General features: G+C 37.6%; 2 protein-coding genes across 5 annotated transcripts; one reads left to right on the top strand and one right to left on the bottom strand.

Moving 5' to 3' along the window:
* Positions 1-733: 733 nt before the first annotated feature.
* ykt6 (YKT6 v-SNARE homolog (S. cerevisiae)) lies at positions 734-11,423 on the bottom strand. Of its 2 annotated transcripts, none has more exons than XM_004546994.3 (12): positions 11,353-11,423; positions 10,702-10,838; positions 10,484-10,566; positions 9,631-9,731; positions 9,427-9,531; positions 9,159-9,224; positions 8,512-8,613; positions 5,437-8,401; positions 4,962-5,016; positions 4,096-4,164; positions 1,581-1,665; positions 734-1,330 (listed from the first exon to the last, which is right to left on the bottom strand). In XM_004546994.3, the coding sequence occupies exons 2-8, from the start codon at positions 10,803-10,805 to the stop codon at positions 8,366-8,368; spliced, it is 597 nt and encodes a 198-aa protein (XP_004547051.1). In that variant the 5' UTR covers positions 10,806-10,838; positions 11,353-11,423; the 3' UTR covers positions 734-1,330; positions 1,581-1,665; positions 4,096-4,164; positions 4,962-5,016; positions 5,437-8,365. The 2 variants fall into 2 exon arrangements, with proteins under 2 accessions (XP_004547051.1, XP_004547050.1); XM_004546993.5 differs by having other exon boundaries at positions 11,182-11,400.
* Positions 11,424-11,475: 52 nt separating this feature from the next.
* On the top strand, positions 11,476-20,799 carry gck (glucokinase (hexokinase 4)). 3 transcript variants are annotated; one of them, XM_004546992.3, is made up of 10 exons: positions 11,476-11,556; positions 16,630-16,792; positions 16,908-17,062; positions 17,144-17,263; positions 17,795-17,890; positions 17,989-18,088; positions 18,198-18,381; positions 19,008-19,163; positions 19,502-19,735; positions 20,045-20,799. In XM_004546992.3, the coding sequence occupies exons 2-10, from the start codon at positions 16,684-16,686 to the stop codon at positions 20,190-20,192; spliced, it is 1,302 nt and encodes a 433-aa protein (XP_004547049.3). In that variant the 5' UTR covers positions 11,476-11,556; positions 16,630-16,683; the 3' UTR covers positions 20,193-20,799. The 3 variants fall into 3 exon arrangements, with proteins under 3 accessions (XP_004547049.3, XP_076747126.1, XP_004547048.3); XM_076891011.1 differs by lacking the exon at positions 11,476-11,556 and adding an exon at positions 11,855-12,863; XM_004546991.5 differs by lacking the exon at positions 11,476-11,556 and adding an exon at positions 16,290-16,505.
* Positions 20,800-21,142: the final 343 nt, after the last annotated feature.

The raw sequence follows: 21,142 nt of genomic DNA on the forward strand, positions 1-21,142 counted from the left end.
AAATACTTTTCATAAAAAGTAAAACATGACAATTAGGACATCTTAATTAAATCAAGTCCTATCCTTGTATATTCACTGTTTCTGCTGTTAATCAAACCACACATCTGCCTTTTTTCCATGCCTTTAAATCAAATGCAATCAAGCCATGACTGGTTTGGATAATTCAAATGTGGAGTATCATATATATTCCTATTTAAAATCAAAAGTTTCAGTATCTCTACTGAAATCTATTCAAGCTTCCTCCACCTGACACTTCTCCCCCACATTCGCTCGTTATGAAGAGCCAAGCGTCAAAAATGGTTAAAATGAGTCACATCTGAGTTGATATGACAGAAATAACTGCTCAGACTTAAGAAAATGTGGTTCATCAAAGACATGCAGTATAGCATATGTATATGTATGTGTATAGCATAGAAAAGACCAGAAATACTTTTTCTCCTCCTTTGCTTCTTTCACATAGATTTAAATTGAGTCACACAGGACTACATGACTGGTAAATCAGAATAGATTCCTCATTACAGTCACATGAGCACTTAAGCTGTCGATTGCTTTTTTCCATTAACATTTCTGCATGAATTCTGGAGAAAAAAAGACCAAAAGAAACAAAAACAGGTGCTGTACAGCCTGAGAGATATTGAAACTATTGACTCAGAACTTTACTCAGCCCATATTATAAACACCTAAAATAAACAAAGAAAGTAGTTGATTAGATTCACCAAACAGTCGCATCCACTAAATGTAAAAAATACTTTTATTATAGACTCATACAGTAGTTACAAAATCCTGAGGAGCAATTGCGCACATAAGCTTGTCTGAGGCACCACTAGGTGACAGAACAGGATAAAATGGTGAATGCTACTCTGATCTGATAATCAAATCCAAAATATTATAAAGAAATGCTAAAACGAAATAAGGACACATGCTTAAAATATAAAGATCCATTTGGTACAGTTGAGAAATAAAAAGCTTAAATAGCTACATATACTAAAAAAAAAAAGAAATACTATATTCTCTCTGTCTTAGAGTCATTTACATGCAGCTCAATAGTCACTGGAGCGAGTTGTAGCCTCCCTCAGTAGTGCATAATTCACAGAAAACAGAAAAAGCAGACTGACCTGCCAAAACAGTGTTTAACGTCACCATGACTCTTTAAGTAAACAGAAGCCACCAGCAGACCGTAAAGCTGAGGAGGCACATGTGGCTCATCCATTTAGTTTAGCCAATGTCCATGAAATTTAAAATCCAAGATAACAGAACAGCTGCCAGATATCGTCCATGTCTTCACATAGAAGCTCTCTGATGTACTCTTACCCTCAACTTGTTGTGTTTTCTGGAGAGAAAAAAAACGAGACAACCAACACAAATGAGTGTGTTTGCATGCAATAAAGCAGTGAAATGGAATAGGTGCTTATCAAGAAATGGGGCACAATTTGTGTTTTTGTGACGAGCTCAGATACAAAGTTCAGACGTGTGACCCCCTAAAAGCAGGTGAACAAACTGCTGTTTGCTCAACTACAGTGTCAACAAGATCCAACAGAAGCTTCGGCAAAATCAAGTTTCAACTTGCACCCGTTCCTTACCGTTGTGGCGGTGACACCATACACTTCCACAGAATAGCATACAGTCCAAGCAAAAAGGCGATGAACAATGCGGCTGCAATGGAACCTAAAAAGCACAAAAACATTCATGTTTTACAAATTCATTCATATCATGCATTAGCACTTAAATCTCTAAGGGAAGCGTCGTACGATATGCTGCTTCTGTAATATCTGACAAGCATGCATAATTTGTTTACATGCTTTTATTACTGAATTCATCTGTTCTTAAACAGATAATAAAAACTGTTATATGGCTCTATATGCTCATATACACACTCCTCATTTCCCTATCTATTTGCTTAATAGTATTAAAAGAAAGATTCACTCTGCAAGAAAAAACAAGACGAATCCTGTTTAGCACTTCGTGCATTTCTTTTGCCACTTCTTAGACCTCTAATCTCTTATGATACAAAGACAATATAAAGTGCAGTTATAAATTCTGGGACTCCACCCACAAAACCTGAACAGCGATGCTGTAATTCCTTATCTGACTCACGATCCATCACAATTCACAGGTTACTGCAGTGTGTAAAGTACACAGAGAACTTGATGAGTTTTCTTGTCATTGGTTGGCTCTACTTCACAATGAGTGTGAATAAGAGAAGGACCCTCGCAAACAATCATATCAATTTAGGAATATTATGATTACAGAGACGCACTTAACACATCAACATGTCGCAGCATTGACCATATGACCAGATCCTAATAGAATGGTGACAGGAAAGTCACCAAAAAAAAAAGAAAAAAAAAAAAAAGGTGTGAAATGACAAATATAAACTTGACCTTGAGGACAGTTTGGGTGAAAACCCTTTAGCTGGTCGGTGTGTGTAGGTTTTACAAAAATCTTAAAAATACTCTAGAAGTGCCGATTCTTGTAAACTGTAAACAGATGGATGAAAATACCTTACCATAGCATGGTGTTAAAAAAATAATATAAAAATCCTTTAGTTAAATTTGCCCCCTCCCCTTCATGAGCATCTTTCTTTTCTGCATCTCAGTGCACAGCTTTTCCTCCAGTGTGTCAAATTGGTAGCGTGTTGACTTGCATTTTTGTTTCAGGGAAGCGGCCTGCCTGCAGACCAGACCTTTTATCACTTTAAAATATTTAGTGCATCATGAAACAAACAGTTTGAAAAGAAGAACCAGAACTGCTGAGCAGCTAGAATCCTACATCAGACAACAGAAGGAAAGTCCTCTCACAAAAGTCCAGCAGCTGGTCTCCTCTGTTCCCAGATGTTTACAGAGCGCTGTTTTAAAAAAAAAAAAAAAAAAACAAAAAAAAAAAAAACCCCAAAAAACCCCCAAAAAAACCAAAGAAACCACATCTCAACTTTTTTGAGATGTGTTGCTACCACCAAAGTCAAAATTCCATTTTGTTTTTACATCGCATCTCAACTTTTTGGATTTGGAGTTGTTGTGTTAATGGATAACACAACAAGAGGATGCTTCAGGTCATGCATTTATCCTGATACGCTAAGAAACCTGAAGTCATCATCTTAAAACTGCTATTTGTCTCTCCGGGCTGTAGCTACAGAATCAGCTCTCATTACCAGGGTTGATCCTTTGCCACATAAGTTGATGTTTGCTCTGTGCACAATGGGCCTTCCAGGCAGCGATGTTTAAAAAACAAACAAACAAACAAAAAAAACCCCTCCAGATACACAAGGAAATGACTGAAGGAGAGAGACATCAAATTTACATCAGGTAGGTTTTTTATTTTTATGACCACTGTCCCTAAAATGTATGACTGCACCTAATAATAATGATGGGATTTCATTCGACTTTCAAGTTCTGGGTGTTTGATCCTCTTCACTTACACTTATCTCAAACATCAGATAAAAAGTGTACCACAAACTTTGCTTACAGAAGCGCAGTTTACTTAAGATGTGCTATATGCTCTTTTTTTTTAGCCCTCTAAAGTTTTGAACTTTAAAACAACTTTTAAGTTTGAATTCTCTGGTCAAGCATACGCATACTTCAACGGCGAAACACGTCCGGTCACACCGACAGGAGCTCCATGAGCAAACAGCAACATGACAACAAGAGCAATCTAAAGTCACAGGGGTGCAAAGCTTATTTAGCACAAGGGTCCGAAGATAAGAGAAAAATCTGCCTCCGTGTCTCAACAAAACCATGCAGGATATCAAAAAGGTCATATACAAACACAAACTCACACACAGCACAACAGCAAAGCATCATATTTGTGTTTATGGCTCATTCAATAAATATAGCCCTAAACAATTTGACCAAAGTCAGACAGTATTTTGCAGTCACACTCCTAAAATAACTGTAAAGTGTTTCTAAGGTGTTTTCAAGCTTGGCTGACTGTTGGTTGTGTAACTTGATTCGGTTTATTTTCAGTCTCGACTCTCTGGGAGAAACAGGCATTTTTGTTAGTTGTTGACTGAAGGTGGTCCATTTCACGTTTTCTCTCTCTCTTTGCAACAGGCCCTACATGGTGTAGAAAAACTTAATTTTAGACAAAAATTATGCTCACCTGGGATCATTCCATTAGTAAAAGTAGGAGAGTCCTTTGAGTTGGGATGAGTGGCAGCTGCAGTAGAAACTTTACAAGGAAGAAAACAGAAATACATGAATCCACAGCTAAAAAAAAAGTCTATTTAAGATATATACTTGCCTGCGTAACAAATGTAAAAATATGACACAGTATTTTAAATTTTTACTTAAAAGTTCCATGTGAGTGTAAAGGACATAAACAACATTGAATTAACACTGAATAAATAACATAATTGTGAAATACTCTGATCGGGATTCAACAATTTTATTCCCAAGCAGCTTTTGCTGTGATGCTGGTGAAACTGTGTCAGTTAAAGATTCAAATCTACACAGTGCTCACACTGCTGCAATACACATGCTTCCTTCTCAGTGAGCACACTTTTTTACTACATGAACAGTTCCAGAAGCAGTTGGTTGATCCTCACTGTCTCCATTAAAATCAGAAACACCCCTTTCGTGTAATCCATACCCACAGTTGTTGCATAACACAGTAAATAATTTGCATTTTTGTGCAAGTTATTGCTATGCGTTCGTGTTGAGCAGAGACTATTGGGCGTCACTGAAACTGTGCCATGTTGTTTTTTTGCTCCCTATAAATAGAATGGACTGAATGGAATTCACCTGAAGTGAATTTATTGGATTCTTTCATCGAGTTTCAGGTAGTTAAGGCACTTTTTGGTGGAGTTACTATCCACGCATAATACCGTGCCTAAAATGAAAACACTACAAAATATTGCAGCATCTCTTTCATTCTGTTATCTTGGGACTCTTCTGGTGAACTTACGATTCCAACCCAAGAGGAAGAAGACAGGTATGAGAAAACCTCAAGGAAGAGATAAGACCTACCATTGCTCTGCTGCACCGCATGTGACAACTGCTCCCCGAGATCTCGGTCGACCATCTGAAAGTGCAAGCAAAACATTCGGGTTTGAACACAAGAGTGCTGCCTACACACACACACTTTTAACTCGCCTTCTTTGTTAAAAACGTGTACATCTAACGTGTGTTACAGCAGATGTAGGAACTTGCTGCAGGAAGTTAAGGTGAAAAATCGGAGCGTTTGGGGGGCATCGACAGGCACAAAGGTAAGAGAATGTCCAAGAAAATGTAAAACGTGTGCGCCAGAGCAACGCTTGAGCGTGTGAATCTACTTACAGCCAAACAGAACAGGAACAGGTTACGCTCCCAGTAAAAACAATCAAACAAGCCCGCTTATAAACACGTAAATCAGTACCGTGTAACCGTCGTCAGACAGATCCCGACAGACTTGTTTTTGGTACATTGTCGCTCACAAAACACACAAAAAGCGCTTCCTTCTCACCTTTGAACTATTTCCGTTATTGGTTAGAGCGCTGCTTTTGTTTTTCATCTCCGTCCACATTTTCAGGGCTGTGCGGCCAGACTTCATCAACTCATGCTGTTTTTCTCACCTCAGCGGCGCCCTGAGACGCACCTCTCGTGGTGCGTTCATGTGCTTCTTTTTGAACTCGTACAACAGCGCACACAAGCTTGCTGCTAATTTTCGACGCAGTGTAGAAACGATTAGGCTACATAAGTAAATTGATTCTTATGTGCTCTATAATGCTGTAATATTAAGGAAATGCAACATATACTTGCTTGTTTATCACTTGGACTAACCTTTGATTAAAAGGGCTCATTGATGCTTAATTTACAATGAAGTGGAACTAATGCCCTCATTATTTTCTGTCATGTATACCGCTACAATGGTTGCTCTTCATATTAAACTTAAGATAATACACTGAGTGTGAATAAGTGTCAGGCTTTTAAATTGCTCCAAAGACTGTTTCAAAAAGTTGCTTCACTGGTCTTGGCTCTGTGTGACGCTGGTGACACACAAAGAGGGAGCCAATTAAAATAAATATAGAAATTAAAATGAAGGAGTTAAAACTGATTGCTTTATTTTTTGGGGCCTACGCCAATGCGTCCTAAAAGATATGAGGATTATTTTAAAATGTAAATCATACAAAGCTGCTCAAGTAGGAGTCCAAGAACGAAATATGAAACTGAGCATAACAACTCCACTTTAAGCCACGCTGCATGGCTACACCATTTTAACATTTCTTTAAAGTTACATTTCCTACAGCAAGTGAAGGAGGCGCCAGATCGGCCCAACTTCCTGCAGGAAGAAAGCCGTCACATATCGCAAAAGTATGCTGATCCAAGATAATTATATTTACAGCAGGACTACTGATTTTCAGTGAGTGTATACAGTGTTTTCCTGCCACCACATTCACCCTGATAAACGCACTTCCACTCGGATAGATAAAACAATAAGGACATGGGACACAGCAAAACACTCGGCTTTTTATCTAAGCAAGATTACATGTTCTGCAAACAGTGTTTGAACAAGTCAGTGTTCCAAAAACAAAACGTTAACACAGACAGAAAATTCATTTATTATCAGAAGTCTCCGTTTTGAATTTGAAGACCACATCTTGACCAAAATATGTTTAATGCAGACCGTTTAATACACTGGTCAGAGTAAGACCTGACCTGCAAATAGCCACAGCATAACTCCACAGATCAGACAGACAATCAAATTTAACTTGTTAATTGGAAAATTGCAGGGGGAAAAAAGAAAGAAAAAAAAAGAAAGAAAGAAATTTGCCAGAAACAACCCTGGACAACCTTCATATGGGAATTAGTCATATGAATAGAATATACACAAAAGTTAATTTATGAGAAATATTTGTTTTTCTCTCCATTAAAGAGAATCACACAAACAGTCTGCAGATATTGCACAAAGGTTTACACTGTAAAAGCAGAAAGAGCAACTCCAGATCACACATACAAACCTCAGCGCGCACACACACACACACACACACACACACACACACACACGCAGGCACACAGCATTAATAGAGCCTGAAGCCGGATGGTATATTTCACAAAAATCACTCACACTCACAGACACACACATACAACAGACAAGAGCATGGAGAAACATCTAAAATGCACAACCAAAGGCATATCTTCCTGAAGAATGAACTTTCTACCCCTACCACCAAAGGAAAAAACAAAGCTCCTCTAGTCAAACCGCGTCGGTCATGGAGTGTCTTAAAGTAAGTGGGGTCTAAAATATTAGTCAACAATTGTTTGTTCTCACTTTAAACTTAATTTAATCAAAACTTGACCAGCACACAAAAACAGGGCAGAGAGTGCATGAGCACCTGAGGTTACCCAGAATCACCATTGTCAAAAAAAAAAAAAAAAAAAAAAAAAAAAAGGGTGGTAAAATGCCAGTGATCCCAGAGGGATTACAGACAGATGTACAAGTCGTCCAAACACAAAAACCTGATTAAGTGTTGTGTGTGGGATATCAGTATGGAAGCATGGCTACGGTACACATCGTAAATGAGTGCAAACACAGCAGCGGGTTTCATGTTAGTCACACTGTAATAAGGCTGCATCTATGGCAAACATCGTTATACATTTTATATCTAATCTCCGACTTCTCATTAGCTTCAAGCATTTTCATCATCACTTAACAAAGCAGTTATCCAAAGTGGGAATGTTAACGATTTCAACAAGAAAGAAATTATGTAACCGAACCCTGTACAGAAGAGAAGTTTAAAAATCTCTGTCTAAGCAGCTATCACATGTCAAAACAGCAATCTGCTGTCTTGGCTCATTTTAGAGTATTTCTACTGACCTCAGCACTGAGGTTCATGAAACCATAAAGTGAATGAGCAGGGCCACCTTGTGGGCACAGAAGGACTGAACTGCAATGCTGACACGCCGAATGAACAGAGATAAGACTGTGGGATTGTCAGAGTTGCCATGAAGCAGTAGCACAACCATGGTTAATACTACTTCGAATTTTAAGAGTGGAGACCAGACAGTCAAGATCTGATTCAATCAAAATAACATTAAATGGTTTGAAGACATTTTAACGACACATCACCAATACACGACGTCACACTTATGTCTCCGGCTGGTACTGAAAAACTGCACAGATGTTTACCTTTTCAATGGTTAAAAATAATTCATGTTACTTTTCCCCCCTGACCAAACCCCATCACTCCTTCAGCCCCCATCAGTCACAATCCGCAGAGGTCGCATTTCAGACTGGCCATCCTTTCTTGCTCTCTTCTCGGTGTCCCATCTTGGATTTGACGGCCCCTGAACTGTCTTGGTTGAGAGCTGGTGGCAGGTGGATGATGGGAGTTGTAGGAAAAGCAGAAAGGCAGAGATAGAGAGGCATGTCCAAGAAGGACGAGGCAGCGACATCACATGATTTCACAGCAAGAGTTCTGTTTCCGTGCCTGAAGGTTAAACACAAACAAATATGCAAATAATTTGCCCTGCTTAGTAAATTCAGCGCACAGTCTTGAAATTTAGCATAATGTCAATAAGGTCAGTCATTCAAACTTACAGTCTTGTAGAAGGCTTTAGACTGGTTTCCCAGATGCTCCGACTTTGCCACAAGATCATCCAGTTTCTCTCCTCTTTCCAGCAGACTTTCCATGGTGTTGTGCTGCAGACAACAAAATATTTATTTATGAAACAACAGAAACACTACAACTTTGCTTTAGTTAAATAGATTGCCCAATATGGTTAAAAATTGCAGTTAATAAGAGAAAGTTGCCTTTCAATCCATTACATTTTGTCAGATGACAGGATAACATAAAGTCCAAATGCAAACCTTTCCAATCCTTGCCAATCTGAACCCTATGCTATAAAGCGAGTTCAACATACCCAGGGTATGTCTAACTCCAGAGAAGTTAATAAATGTCTAAAGAACATAAAAATGTGAATGTAAAAGGAACAAAAAAAATGCGTTTTTGTGCTTCATTCCTAAGTTTTAGTAAGGTATAAGTTGTGATGGCTTTTCCATCTGCATTCCAGAGGGATAAGGAATAACTATGAACACATCTGATTTCTGAAGTAATTGAAAGCATGTATTAAAAAGTTTTTTTAAGAGTCCATCATCTCTTTCTGTGTTCTCATGCAATGCAAAATTTGAGTATAAATTAATGTGGACACTTCTCTACTTTGATTTATGTATGAATGGTGGTTTACCAAAATGATCTTTGTCTCATCCAGCTCTGCCTGCACTTTGGTCATTGCATCAGCTTCCCTGGGGTTCTGTGGATAAATACAAAAATACAACCAGCTATCAAGTAGATGCATTTCGCACTATACAAGTAAATTCTGCCAAATGATGTGAGAATCTGGTGATTATGGAGTCCTTCTGATATTGTTTTAAAATCACACAAACAGTCTAGTTGCAGTCATACACTATCAGATCTTTCGTTAAAATAAATTCTGAGAAGTAAACCAAACTGACCTGGTATTTAGAGAGGTGAATGTCAAGGGCTTTGTAGTTAATGGTGTCAGGATTACCAGAAGGCCAGTCTATACTGTCCACTTGCCTAGAGAACTCCTCTAATACCTAAAAAACAAAACAAAACAATGTCAATATTGAAATCACAACAACAAGTCTCATAATATATATATTTTTTTAAAAAAAAAAAAAAAAAATATAAACCACCTTGTCAAGCAATGTGAAACAGACTCTCTGTGGATATTCAGTATCTGCGATGACTACAGCACCCAAATTGTCATTTCTCACATACACATGGCACAGGTACTCTGAAAAGAAAAAAAAAAAACAAAGGAGCAAGGTGTGTTGTTATCAGAACAATTTTCACCCGATCTTATTGTACAGGAAAACTACTGTGTCTACTGGTGCATTGAAGAAGGGCCAAAGAATAAAAAAACTTATTAAAATACAACTTAGCAAAATGTTCTCCATAAGACTCCCAAAATAAAAACAAACAACACACACTGATTATGAAGCATAATTCTGTAATGACATTTGCTAAAGTCCATGTCACATTATATGATGATTCAGCCTGCATGAAATTGAAGAGAGGAAAAGCAGTCTGTGTACTCTAGGAACAAGGAAATGTTTAGCATCATTGTTTTGAGACAGCTTACATTTTACTTTATTATCTCCAACTGTTTAAACTTGACTTAAAATGTCCATTTTCAGGCCAGAGAACATGTTACAGCCCCATCACAATTTCCCAGTCAAACATCAAATCACTTTTAAGCAGAAATCTCCTTCTGCCCTGCTGTGACACAGGACACTGCAGGAAGTCATTTCTTTATGATATTACAAATCACAACTGTTATATATCAAATTATTTTTCTCGTCCTTTGAGATCTGTGATAGTCTTTAGTTATCCATGTAAGCGGCTAATGTGCAGCCTTTTATACCAATACCACTGTAAGAGGATACTTGGCAAAAGGTTACCCTGAATCTGTAGGGTCCTCTCTGATGCAACAGCACTAATCACTGCATCACAGGGCCACACCTAAAACACTCTAAATCTGTTTACCTTGTTCTTTGACAGAGGCACGGGTTCCTTGAGATGTTCGTTCAACAATCAAGGCACTGGTGAAGGTCATGAACTCCTGAATGCTAAACAAACCAAAGCAATTCTTAGTGTAGAGAAGGAAACACTTAAAAATAGTGAAATAAATACTACCCGTGATGTGTGAGGCACGGGTCAGTAAACTACAGTAAAAACTGTTTCGTTTCGTTAGTGAGACGCACCTGGAGCGCTGAAAGAAACTGAAGGAGGACAGGTCGTAGGCCGCTTTGAGAAGATTGGATTTGGTCGCTCCTTTGTAGAGGATGCTGAGACTGTAGAGCTTCATATTGCCACCGGTTCGTGTGTCAGTTACACAGTCCTGATAACACAAAAACAATCACATGAGAGCATTATCCTTTATCCGGCTCAGCTAACTAGCTTCCCTGCTAACAAAAAAGGGAAACTTCAACGATGTGAAGCTCGCAGCAAAAGCAGTCGCCGCCTAGATAAAAGCTTGTAGGCTAACTGTTTACTCTCAGCCATAGTCATCTTAGATTAACAATTTTCCCTCCTTACAGATGGGATTAACAGGCTGACTGACGGCGAAAAGCAAAGACTGCAAAGAAGTTGATTCAAGTTTTAAACTTGTCAAGAAAATTACAAAATTTAATCAGATTAGCTCTAGGTGCTATCTACTCTAAGGCAGGCCTCGGCTAACTTACCAGCTAAAACTATCGCAAACCGTCTGATTCCAGTAAAAACAGACAGAAAAAGTCAAATTCCGTATTAAAATAAAACTCGTGGGTATGCACGAAACACGTCCACCAAACTAGTCACAGTATAGTTAGCGCTAACTTAACAGTTTTTAACATGAACTTAAAGTGACCAATCACCACGTCACGGTCCCCAAACGGTGCAATCTGACATTCACTCCGCTGTAAACACGCACACCGCTGTGCTAATAGTTCCGGTTGGTTGCCAGATTCAAAGCGATATTATATCTACCTAATATAAACGTATTTACACGGAGGGAAATCTTAGACACACGGATGGATAACAGTCAGTCTTAAACGGATCATATTTATTTTTCATCTAAGGTACTATGTACATTATTGGATGCAGCAAATCTAATTTTTATCAGTTTAGATTAGCAGGATTATGAGATTGTAATAACTGGTTTAAATGGTGATATGTTTCAACATTTCAACCATATTTATTGATATTTAATGTGCTTTTATACTAATTGTAGAATTATTATTATTATTATTATTATTATTATTATTATTATTATTATTATTATTATTATTATTATGTCCTTAATCTGTAAAAAACAACAACAACAACAACAAAAAAAAAAACCCAACAACCCTAAAAGCCCCAAAACTATTTTAACATTCAGCTGTTTTATGGCAACCTCAATTCATGTTTTTTCTGGTAATCTTGCTCCATTTAGCAATTTCCTCCTGGGCATTTAACTCAGTGTAAGTAAGTGTTTTCCATGTCAGATGTGAGCCTGTTATTCATTTCCTTGGTGACACATTGAAATCCTATTGGCATGGAAACCAGTAAGTATTTAGGTGAATCTGATGATCGTCAGCTGCACTGAAGGGAGAAATGAGGTTTCTTTTCCTGGAACTAATTTTGTTTGAGTTGAGATACTGTCAGTGAGAAGTTTGCCTACAAACTGGAGGTTGCTTTCATATTTTTCTCCATTTTTGTTTAAAGATGTTAGGATTTATCAATGCAACAAAGGTTTGGTTGGATAATTTATTGTCTTGTTGTTCTTGTTTAACTGACTCTTGGATGGCATACTCATTGCGTGGATATTAACTGGAAGCGCTAACAAGAATGAAGACGTCCATAGGTTTTTGCCTAGAAACAAATGTTTGAATATTTAAAATATGTAGCATTTATGTGTGTAATAAGTAGATACATACGTAGATAGCAAAAATTAATACTACATTTTTTCCCATACATATTCTTTAGGATGTAATTTAGGCTATTTATCAATGAAGGTTTGAGTTTACTGTGTGTAAGAGTTAAGACAAATTCTTTTTGTTTTTATACTTTCTGCCAAAAGTATCTGCGAGAATGAAGAAATTTCCAAAAGTTATTTAAGATATTTAGGACGCCTGCAGATTTTATTTTTCTGTTTAAAACTTTGAAAGTAGAAAAACTGCAGATATGTAAATGTGGTTTCAAGCTGCTGCTGAGCATTATGTAGACCAAATGCTGGGGACATAATAATGGTTGGGCCTTTCATGCACCTATGCCGAGGCAAAACACCATAGGAGCAACAACTTGGGAATCATCAAAACTCCTAAAGGGAGGGAACCTCCACCTCCAACACTAATGGTCAGCAGGACACTTGGGATTTAATCATCATTGTAATACGATGGAAAAGGTAAAGAAGTAGTTCTTTGTTTGTTTTTAAATCTAGCTATCTGCAAAATTTTAATGTGATCAAATAAATTTCTGAACAGATGCATTCCAGATAGATTAACATATGCATAATCATGACAGTAAACTAAAGAGGTACACAGGAAAAGTCACAAATTGTGTTTGCCATATTACATGATGCACTGACTTTTAGAAGAAGGGTATAGCTACAGTATAGTTCTCAATTCAATGATATTGATATCAATGATATGATATTATACTATAAATGGACTATTAATGGCAAAAGGTAAATAAATGCATGACTATCTTCTAAGTATCTGTTGTATCATGGCTACAGTTGGATACAGAAAACAGGATAAGACAGAGCTAAAATATTTCCATTTCCTTGCACTAATTTTTTGATGAACATGGTTAAACAAATGAATTGTCCTTGATGTACAGTTTGTAGTAATACACTATAACGCTACAGATCTTTGTGTTTCTTTTCGTGTAATCGAACAACACAGTTGCTTCAGTCTCTGAAGTTTACTTTGCGAGAGACAGCTGGAGATCCATTCAGGCAGGCTTCTGTGCAAACAGGCCACATGTTAAATTAACTGGATAATCATCTATTGACAAGCACTTGGCACACATTCAATTTCTCCCTGTAAATGGACACAAACTAAACAAACTGCGTGCGTGTTACAACATGCTTCTAACAATTTCATCGCCCAGCATTATAACCCCCCCCCCTTTAAAATATCATATTGTTTTATTATTAGAATCAGTCAAACACATACCAGCTGGTGAAAATCAAGTAAAAATCAGACAAATCACAAACACATTAGTGCTTCCTCAGTGGCTTTGGCTCAGTTGAATGACACTTGAAGGCAGCAGAAAGAAGACGCACTAAATTTTTCTTCACAGTTAAAAGTATTACAGTGCAGCAACTTCTTGTGAAGGAGAGGTTGGTGAGAATCTGCGGCCAAGCCAGCTGGAATCCAGTGAGTTCCAGCACAGATTTGTTACTGTAAACATAGTTACGATTTTTAGGTATTAATAGCAATATTTGTGTAACATTTTTAGCTTTTGTTGTAACTGCATTTAGTGTAGTGTGTGACCACTGCAGTAAAATAAATTAGTTTTCCTTCATCCCACAAAGTTTTGTTTTTCTGGACGTAGTGTTTTCAGTGGGAGAAACATTTAATCACATATCCAAGTGACTATTTCAGTCTCAACTGACTGCAGCTTTTTCCAACCATTGTTTATCAGTGGTGCTAGTTTCATTATGCAAATGTACTGTTTATATTGCTGGGAAACCTGCATTCAGCTGAGACTGAAGAAGTCACTTGGATGAGTGACGAAACGTCTCTCCCACTGAAAACGTTACGTCCAGATGAACAGAATCAACTTTCTGGGATTTCCTTACCTGGATGATCGAGCATACATCAAGACATGTTTTCCCTCATGTTACATACAGATGAATGCAAATGTCATTTTGCTTTCAGCATCAGAAGACCATCCACTTTGATTTAAAAAAAGAAGAAGTTATTCTTTGATAAAGAAGTCTGTTAGAGGTTATATTTGGCATCAGGGAAGACGTAACAAGACAAGACTTAAATCAGAGCACTGACAAAACATCTTTTTGACCATTCTGGTTGATCTCATGCCAAAGGAACATGTCATTTTGATAGCAATACTTCACTTGAATTAAGTTGCAGCATTTTGCAGGTTTACTATGGCAAACTACCACATGTATGAACTGTTTTGGTATATGCACATTCAGTGCTGAGAACGTCAAAAGATTTTCAAGAAATGTGTCAGATGTAAGAGACCAAAGTTTAAAAACATATCAGATATCCCACCTGATAGAAACAAGTTGTAATTTTATTTTATTATTTTTATTTTATTCATTTTTAAGCATTGTATAGTTATACCAAAGCAACAAATACATATAACATGCACAGTTAATGACTATTCAAACTTGAAAGTAAGTCATTGGGTTTACTTATCTCACAGTACTGATGCTGATCCTTCAAAACTCAAGGCCATTACTAAAAAAAACCTGAACTCAGGTCCAGCAAACTATTAGAGAAAAAGGTCAGAGCTAAAAAAAAAGCTCTTACCTCTGGACAGGTAAACTGTTGGAGCTGATAAGCAGAGGAGACCTTCACCTCTGGCGTGCTATTTTAAGTTTTGGAGGTCATTCAACCCTTTTTATTTCTAATTTCGGCATGTTTGCAGTTTCGCAAACATAAGAGTATCTTTCAGGTCTAACATTGAGCAACCCCATAGCTTTGCATGGTGTTCTTCTAAAAGAAAAATCAATTATAAGTTTGGGCCACAGGGTTAGTTGACATGTCATGTTAAAAAAAAAAGCATTCTAAAGTAGATTGAGGCTAAAAGTAATTCCGTATATAAAAGTAACAGATAACCTTGAAAACTTAAAACTTAACATTAATGGATAGTGAGTTCCTCAACTTAACAAATCACATAATATTACTGGGAGATCACGTTTATTGTGATGTTATTATGATCTAATTTAACAAAAATGCATTTTTTGAGAGTTTTCAGGCTTTTTTGTGAAGTCTGAAAACCACGGCAGTAAAGGCGAACAACATTAAAACATATTCAGTGCTCAAAATCAGAATCACAGAATCAGAATTAGATTAAAATTATGTGGTAGCCCTAATGTTTATTAAATAAATTTTTTTAATTGTGATTATGTATTTAAATAACCGATTAATAAAATATGAATGTATACTGAGCCAAGATAGAGCCTCTGTAGAAATAGAGTAAAGGCAAAATGTCATATCTGACTATTTCTATCAGCGTAGTCATTATAATAAACTCTAACTAAACTTTAGCTAAACTAAAACACAGCAGTCAAAAGTAAAATTAAAACTAGACTTAGAAATAAAAATTAACAAAAGATTTTGTACTATTATAGCAATTACTACTGCTTACGAAGCCATTTAAATAAATGCAGATGTCTATGTGATTGCCTGCTGGTGTTGTTGTATTGCATCATCTTGCTTTTAAATATAAAAGTTTGCAAAATATCACCAATAGCAATACAACAAAATCAACAAGTAAACACTAAAACAAGCCAAACCACTAAACTAAACTGAATTTAGAGCAAAAACAAAACAAAACAAAACCCAAAACCTTCTAACTAAATAAAAAATATAACACAATAGAAAATATGACACTAAAAATCTTATGCCAATAAAAAAAACAAGTTAAAATTTGTCTTCTTGCAATAAAATGAACACGTCATGAAATATATCTTGAGGAACAAGGTCAAAACATTTTAGAACTTTGCCCAGAGGTTATACCTCTTTGTGTGCATGTGGGCTTTTGTGTATGTTTGCACTTCTTTGGCCAGATGGGGTGAGGTTGGGAAGGGGAGGGGAGGGCGATAGGATTTGGTGTGTCCAGCCCCCTTCACCTGAGAATAAAAGCAGCGGAGGATTGTTCAGTGGTACTCACACTTCACTCACTCTGCACACACACACTGGGTGGTCTCACACTCACCAAACTCCTAAAAACACACGCAAGCGAATTTTTTGTTAAGCCTGTGAAGATGCCTTGTGTCAGCGTTCAACTCGACCAGATGGTGAAGTTGCCTAGTAGCTACGACTCTGTGGTTGATAAAGTCATCGCGGTAAGATTTGTAGTCAGCAAATTTCCGGTGCTGTGATTCTTTTGTTCCTGTTAAAGTTTCTGTCCGGTGTTTATAATATGGTGTCAAATGGTTCTCACCTACTTCATCTCTCCTCTGAATGCAGGTGGACCAGATCCTGTCCGAGTTCAGGCTGAATAAAGAAGACCTGAAAGAGATCATGAAGAGGATGCAGCGTGAAATGGAGAGAGGATTGCGTTTGGAGACACATGAAGAGGCTAGCGTTAAAATGCTTCCAACTTATGTCTGCTCCACCCCTGAAGGATCAGGTGGGTCATGACTTCTGAAAGAGAGGATTGCCAGTGTTTAGATGAAGTCTTTCCTATGTGAACTTAAGTTTAATGTAGCACTGAAAGACTAATGTATGGTGTTTTCTCCCAATAGAGGTTGGTGATTTCTTGGCTCTGGACCTGGGAGGCACAAACTTCCGTGTGATGCTTGTGAAAGTGGGTGAAGACGAAGAGAGGAGCTTCAAGGTTGAAACAAAGAACCAAATGTACTCCATTTCTGAAGATGCCATGACTGGGACTGCTGAAATGGTTAGTAATACTCCGATTTATCTATAGAAGCAAGCATTTCTTTTTTTACTCTTGTGAAATAACTTTTTTATATCTCTGCAGCTATTCGACTACATAGCAGAGTGTATGTCAGATTTCTTGGACAAACACCACATCAAGCACAAGAAGCTTCCTCTGGGTTTCACGTTCTCCTTTCCAGTACGACATGAGGACATTGACAAGGTGGGTGAATTTACTCTCATACCCTTCTACCTCTAACAATTCCTTTATTTGCTGGACTTGTAGAAGCTTTTTATCTACAGTTCTTTATTTATTAGACCACCTGTCATAAAAACAAGAAAACAAACATTTTATACAAACATTTTACAAATGTTTCAAAATGTCTTTAGAACTAAAAATTAATGAAGAGCAGAGATGATTTCACTTTTTATACCCAAATGGGAGCCAATAAACAGTATAACAGTCTGTTCAGCAATGCAAGTAAATGACCAAAAAAACCACGATAGACAGGAGGTGGCAGAGTTTAAGATGTAAAGATGCGATTAGAAATGAGTATGCTAGAGGGACAGCTCAGGTTGAGTGGTGTGGAGACTAAAACACAAAGGGATAGTGAATATTCTGGACAAAGGAAAGATGAAGATTAGTAATGTTAATTTAAGGTAGGTGATGGTATAATAAATAAACCACTGTATAATAAAGGTCATGCATTTAAAGTTTACTTCTTCTCTTTTTTTTTTTTTTTTACCATAACAGGGAATCCTGCTTAACTGGACCAAAGGCTTCAAGGCCTCCGGTGCAGAAGGGAACAATGTTGTGGGTTTACTCAGAGACGCCATCAAGAGACGAGGGGTGGGTGGACGTATAGGATTCTTTCTTCTTAAAAGTACAGCTGTAGATATAGTGGTTGAATTTAATTCTGTGAATTAAAATTTTGTATCGTCACACAGGACTTTGAGATGGATGTGGTTGCCATGGTGAATGACACAGTTGCCACGATGATTTCCTGCTATTATGAAGATCGCAGCTGTGAAGTCGGGATGATTGTTGGTAAGAAGTTGTAAATGCACACGTGCAACCAGCCTGAAGTCTGACTCATATCTAGACTCTTGCAGAAATGAGCATCCATATAATGTTTGTGGGTCTGTTTTCTTACCAGGTACTGGTTGCAATGCATGTTACATGGAGGAAATGAGGACTGTGGAGCTGGTTGAAGGGGAGGAGGGCCGGATGTGTGTGAACACAGAATGGGGGGCTTTCGGAGACAACGGGGAGCTAGAGGACTTTAGACTGGAGTACGACAGAGTGGTGGACGAAGCCTCAATTAACCCCGGACAGCAGCTGTGAGTAAACGCAGAACATTATATTTAGTTCAAACATATAGCATACATGTCACACAGCTCTTTCATTTTCAAACGTCTACTGAATACACGTGCAGTCAGGGCTGCCACCTGTTTGAAGGGCTTAAAGTGGTGGGCGTGGAGTGTAAATTAAGTCATTTACAACATGTTACATGTTTTTTCTGAACTCATTATCATTGTCTGGTAGTACTCACCTGACCCTCACCTGAGCTTTCTGTGCAGTTGCTTAGTTACCCACTATTTTTCCTCAGGATGGTAGTAAATGGCCAGAGCCCTCATACGTCAGTGATGAGTTCAATGAAGCGGACGTCGGGTTAATCATCTATCTCTGCTGCTGCTTGCCAGTAACTGTTAGCCTAATGGCTGTTTACCTTTTATGCAGAGATTTTGCAGAGAGCTCAACCTCATTCAGCCTCTTTAGCTTCGGCGTCGCCTTCCCAACCCATTGTCATTCTTTCCCCAACCAGTCACAGTTGTTTGCTCATGTGTTTTATGACACACATCATTCCTGTTTAGCCCTCGTTTTCCCTCACATCTCCCATAAAATATTTTCCTGTCATTAAAATTGCCTCTCTCTCTCTCTTCTTTTCCCCCCTTATCTCCTGCAGATATGAGAAGCTTATCAGTGGGAAGTACATGGGTGAACTGGTGAGGCTTGTTATGATGAAGCTAGTAAATGAAGACCTGCTGTTTAATGGTGAAGCCTCAGAGCTGCTGAAGACACGTGGAAGCTTTGAGACACGCTATGTCTCACAGGTGGAGAGGTGAGTATCCTAACCTGGGCTGAGTAAACATTTTTTTTAAAGGAATGCTGCCAATTAAAAATATGACAAAAGATCCTATTTGTTATGCCTGAAAGCATTACATCTGTATATGAACAGATGGAAGAAAGTAACAGATCATGACTTGAGTTTATCAATGGAATATTTCATTAGGACAAAATTAAATAGTCTATGTGATGAAAACATGTGGCGTTTATTAAATTTTATATATTTAGTGGAACCAGAAATGAAAGAAAATATATTTTCAACACACTACATTTTCTGCATTGTGCCTCTAGAAGCTGAATTTGTAAATGTTTCTCTCTCTCTTTTTTTTACAGTGACACTGGGGATAGAAAACAAATCTACAACATCCTGTCCTCGCTGGGAGTTCTGCCCTCAGAGCTTGACTGTGACATTGTCCGTCTGGTCTGCGAGAGTGTTTCCACTCGCTCTGCTCACATGTGCGCCACAGGGCTCGCTGGTGTCATCAACCTGATGCGGGAGAGACGCAGCGAGGAAGCCATGAAGATCACAGTGGGCATCGATGGATCTGTCTACAAGTTGCACCCATGGTAAGGAATGCTCTTAGACTTTTGAATAGTGTATACTTTAATTAAACCTTTTAAATATATAAGCAAATTTAATCGTATGAGATTAGATGTACCTGCTCTAAAGAAAAAGTCAATTCTCCAAAAAAAGAAGAAAGAAATAGTCGAATGTGAACAGGAGAAGCAGAAAGTAGAAGATTCAAAACACATTTATGTATAGGGATTTTGTGTCTTAAACTTAAAAATTATTAGATAGCTGTTCTAAAGACACAAGAGGAAGTGAGAGAAATTAGGATGAGAAGATTGTTCTGACCAATTGTTTGTATGTCTCAGTTTCCGTGACAGGTTCCACAAAGTCGTCAGGGACCTAACACCTCACTCTGATATCACCTTCATCCAGTCAGAGGAGGGGAGCGGTCGTGGAGCTGCTCTTATCTCAGCAGTGGCCTGTAAAATGGCTACAAATCTGTTCGCGGATTAAGGGCAATTATGCACTGATCAGTCTCCTGAATGCGCAGTGATGAGGAAAGCTTGAACTCTGATGGGAGGATATTTATGAAATCCACTGATGTGCCCTTACTACAGGCTGTTTGTAAGAAAACTGATTGGTTATTGTTGTAGGGTGTAAAGACAAGAATGGATCAACCTCTTATTAGAGGCTGCACTTGGTAGTATCACACCAGGCTTTAGCAAATCCATAATTTCTGAACTTTCTGAACGTTGATTGTTGCACATAAGACAGACGTTAGTGTGAGAGCTGTTTAAGATTCATACTTCTTGTGTGTCACCTCCGTCTGGTTGTGTGGATGGGAGTATTTCATGAAGGACTTATGTAGTATTGATGACAGTGTATTATAATGCCAGTTTTGTAAATACGGCTGTAAATTATAACTAAATCAAGTTTATTAGTTTGTTGTGTAATTCCTGTTTGTGAGCAATTAAATATATCTTTGGTATTGTATATTTAAATGTTATGTTTACAAATTTTGTTACTGTGTTACCTAGTATAGTGTTGTTCTTTAAATGTGCTTTGGATGTGAATAAACCTAACTGTAAATAAAAGTACTTAATAAACTATAATACTTCAACTGAATCTGTTTTTATTTTCAACACCAAATATCAATTATTTTTGATAGCACAGCAAAAAAAAAAATTTTTTTTCTTCTTCTCTGACATTCCAGCCTTCAAGGACTAAACAACATCAGTGTAATGTATCAAAACTGAAGGTAGTTGTCCTGATGTCATATTAATGAAATAAGAACTACCAAACATCAATATAATATCCTTCCTGTAAATGTAGCATGTATTGTAACAGATTGACAGGTCTGCTCAAATGTTCTAAGGAATATAATGAATACACTATATGAAGAAAAGATATCCATATTGTGGAAGATATCGGGCCACAATTAACATTTTTTCAGTTCCATTGAC

Source organism: Maylandia zebra, linkage group LG12 (genome assembly GCF_041146795.1).
Source record: "Maylandia zebra isolate NMK-2024a linkage group LG12, Mzebra_GT3a, whole genome shotgun sequence".
Taxonomy (NCBI): domain Eukaryota; kingdom Metazoa; phylum Chordata; class Actinopteri; order Cichliformes; family Cichlidae; genus Maylandia; species Maylandia zebra.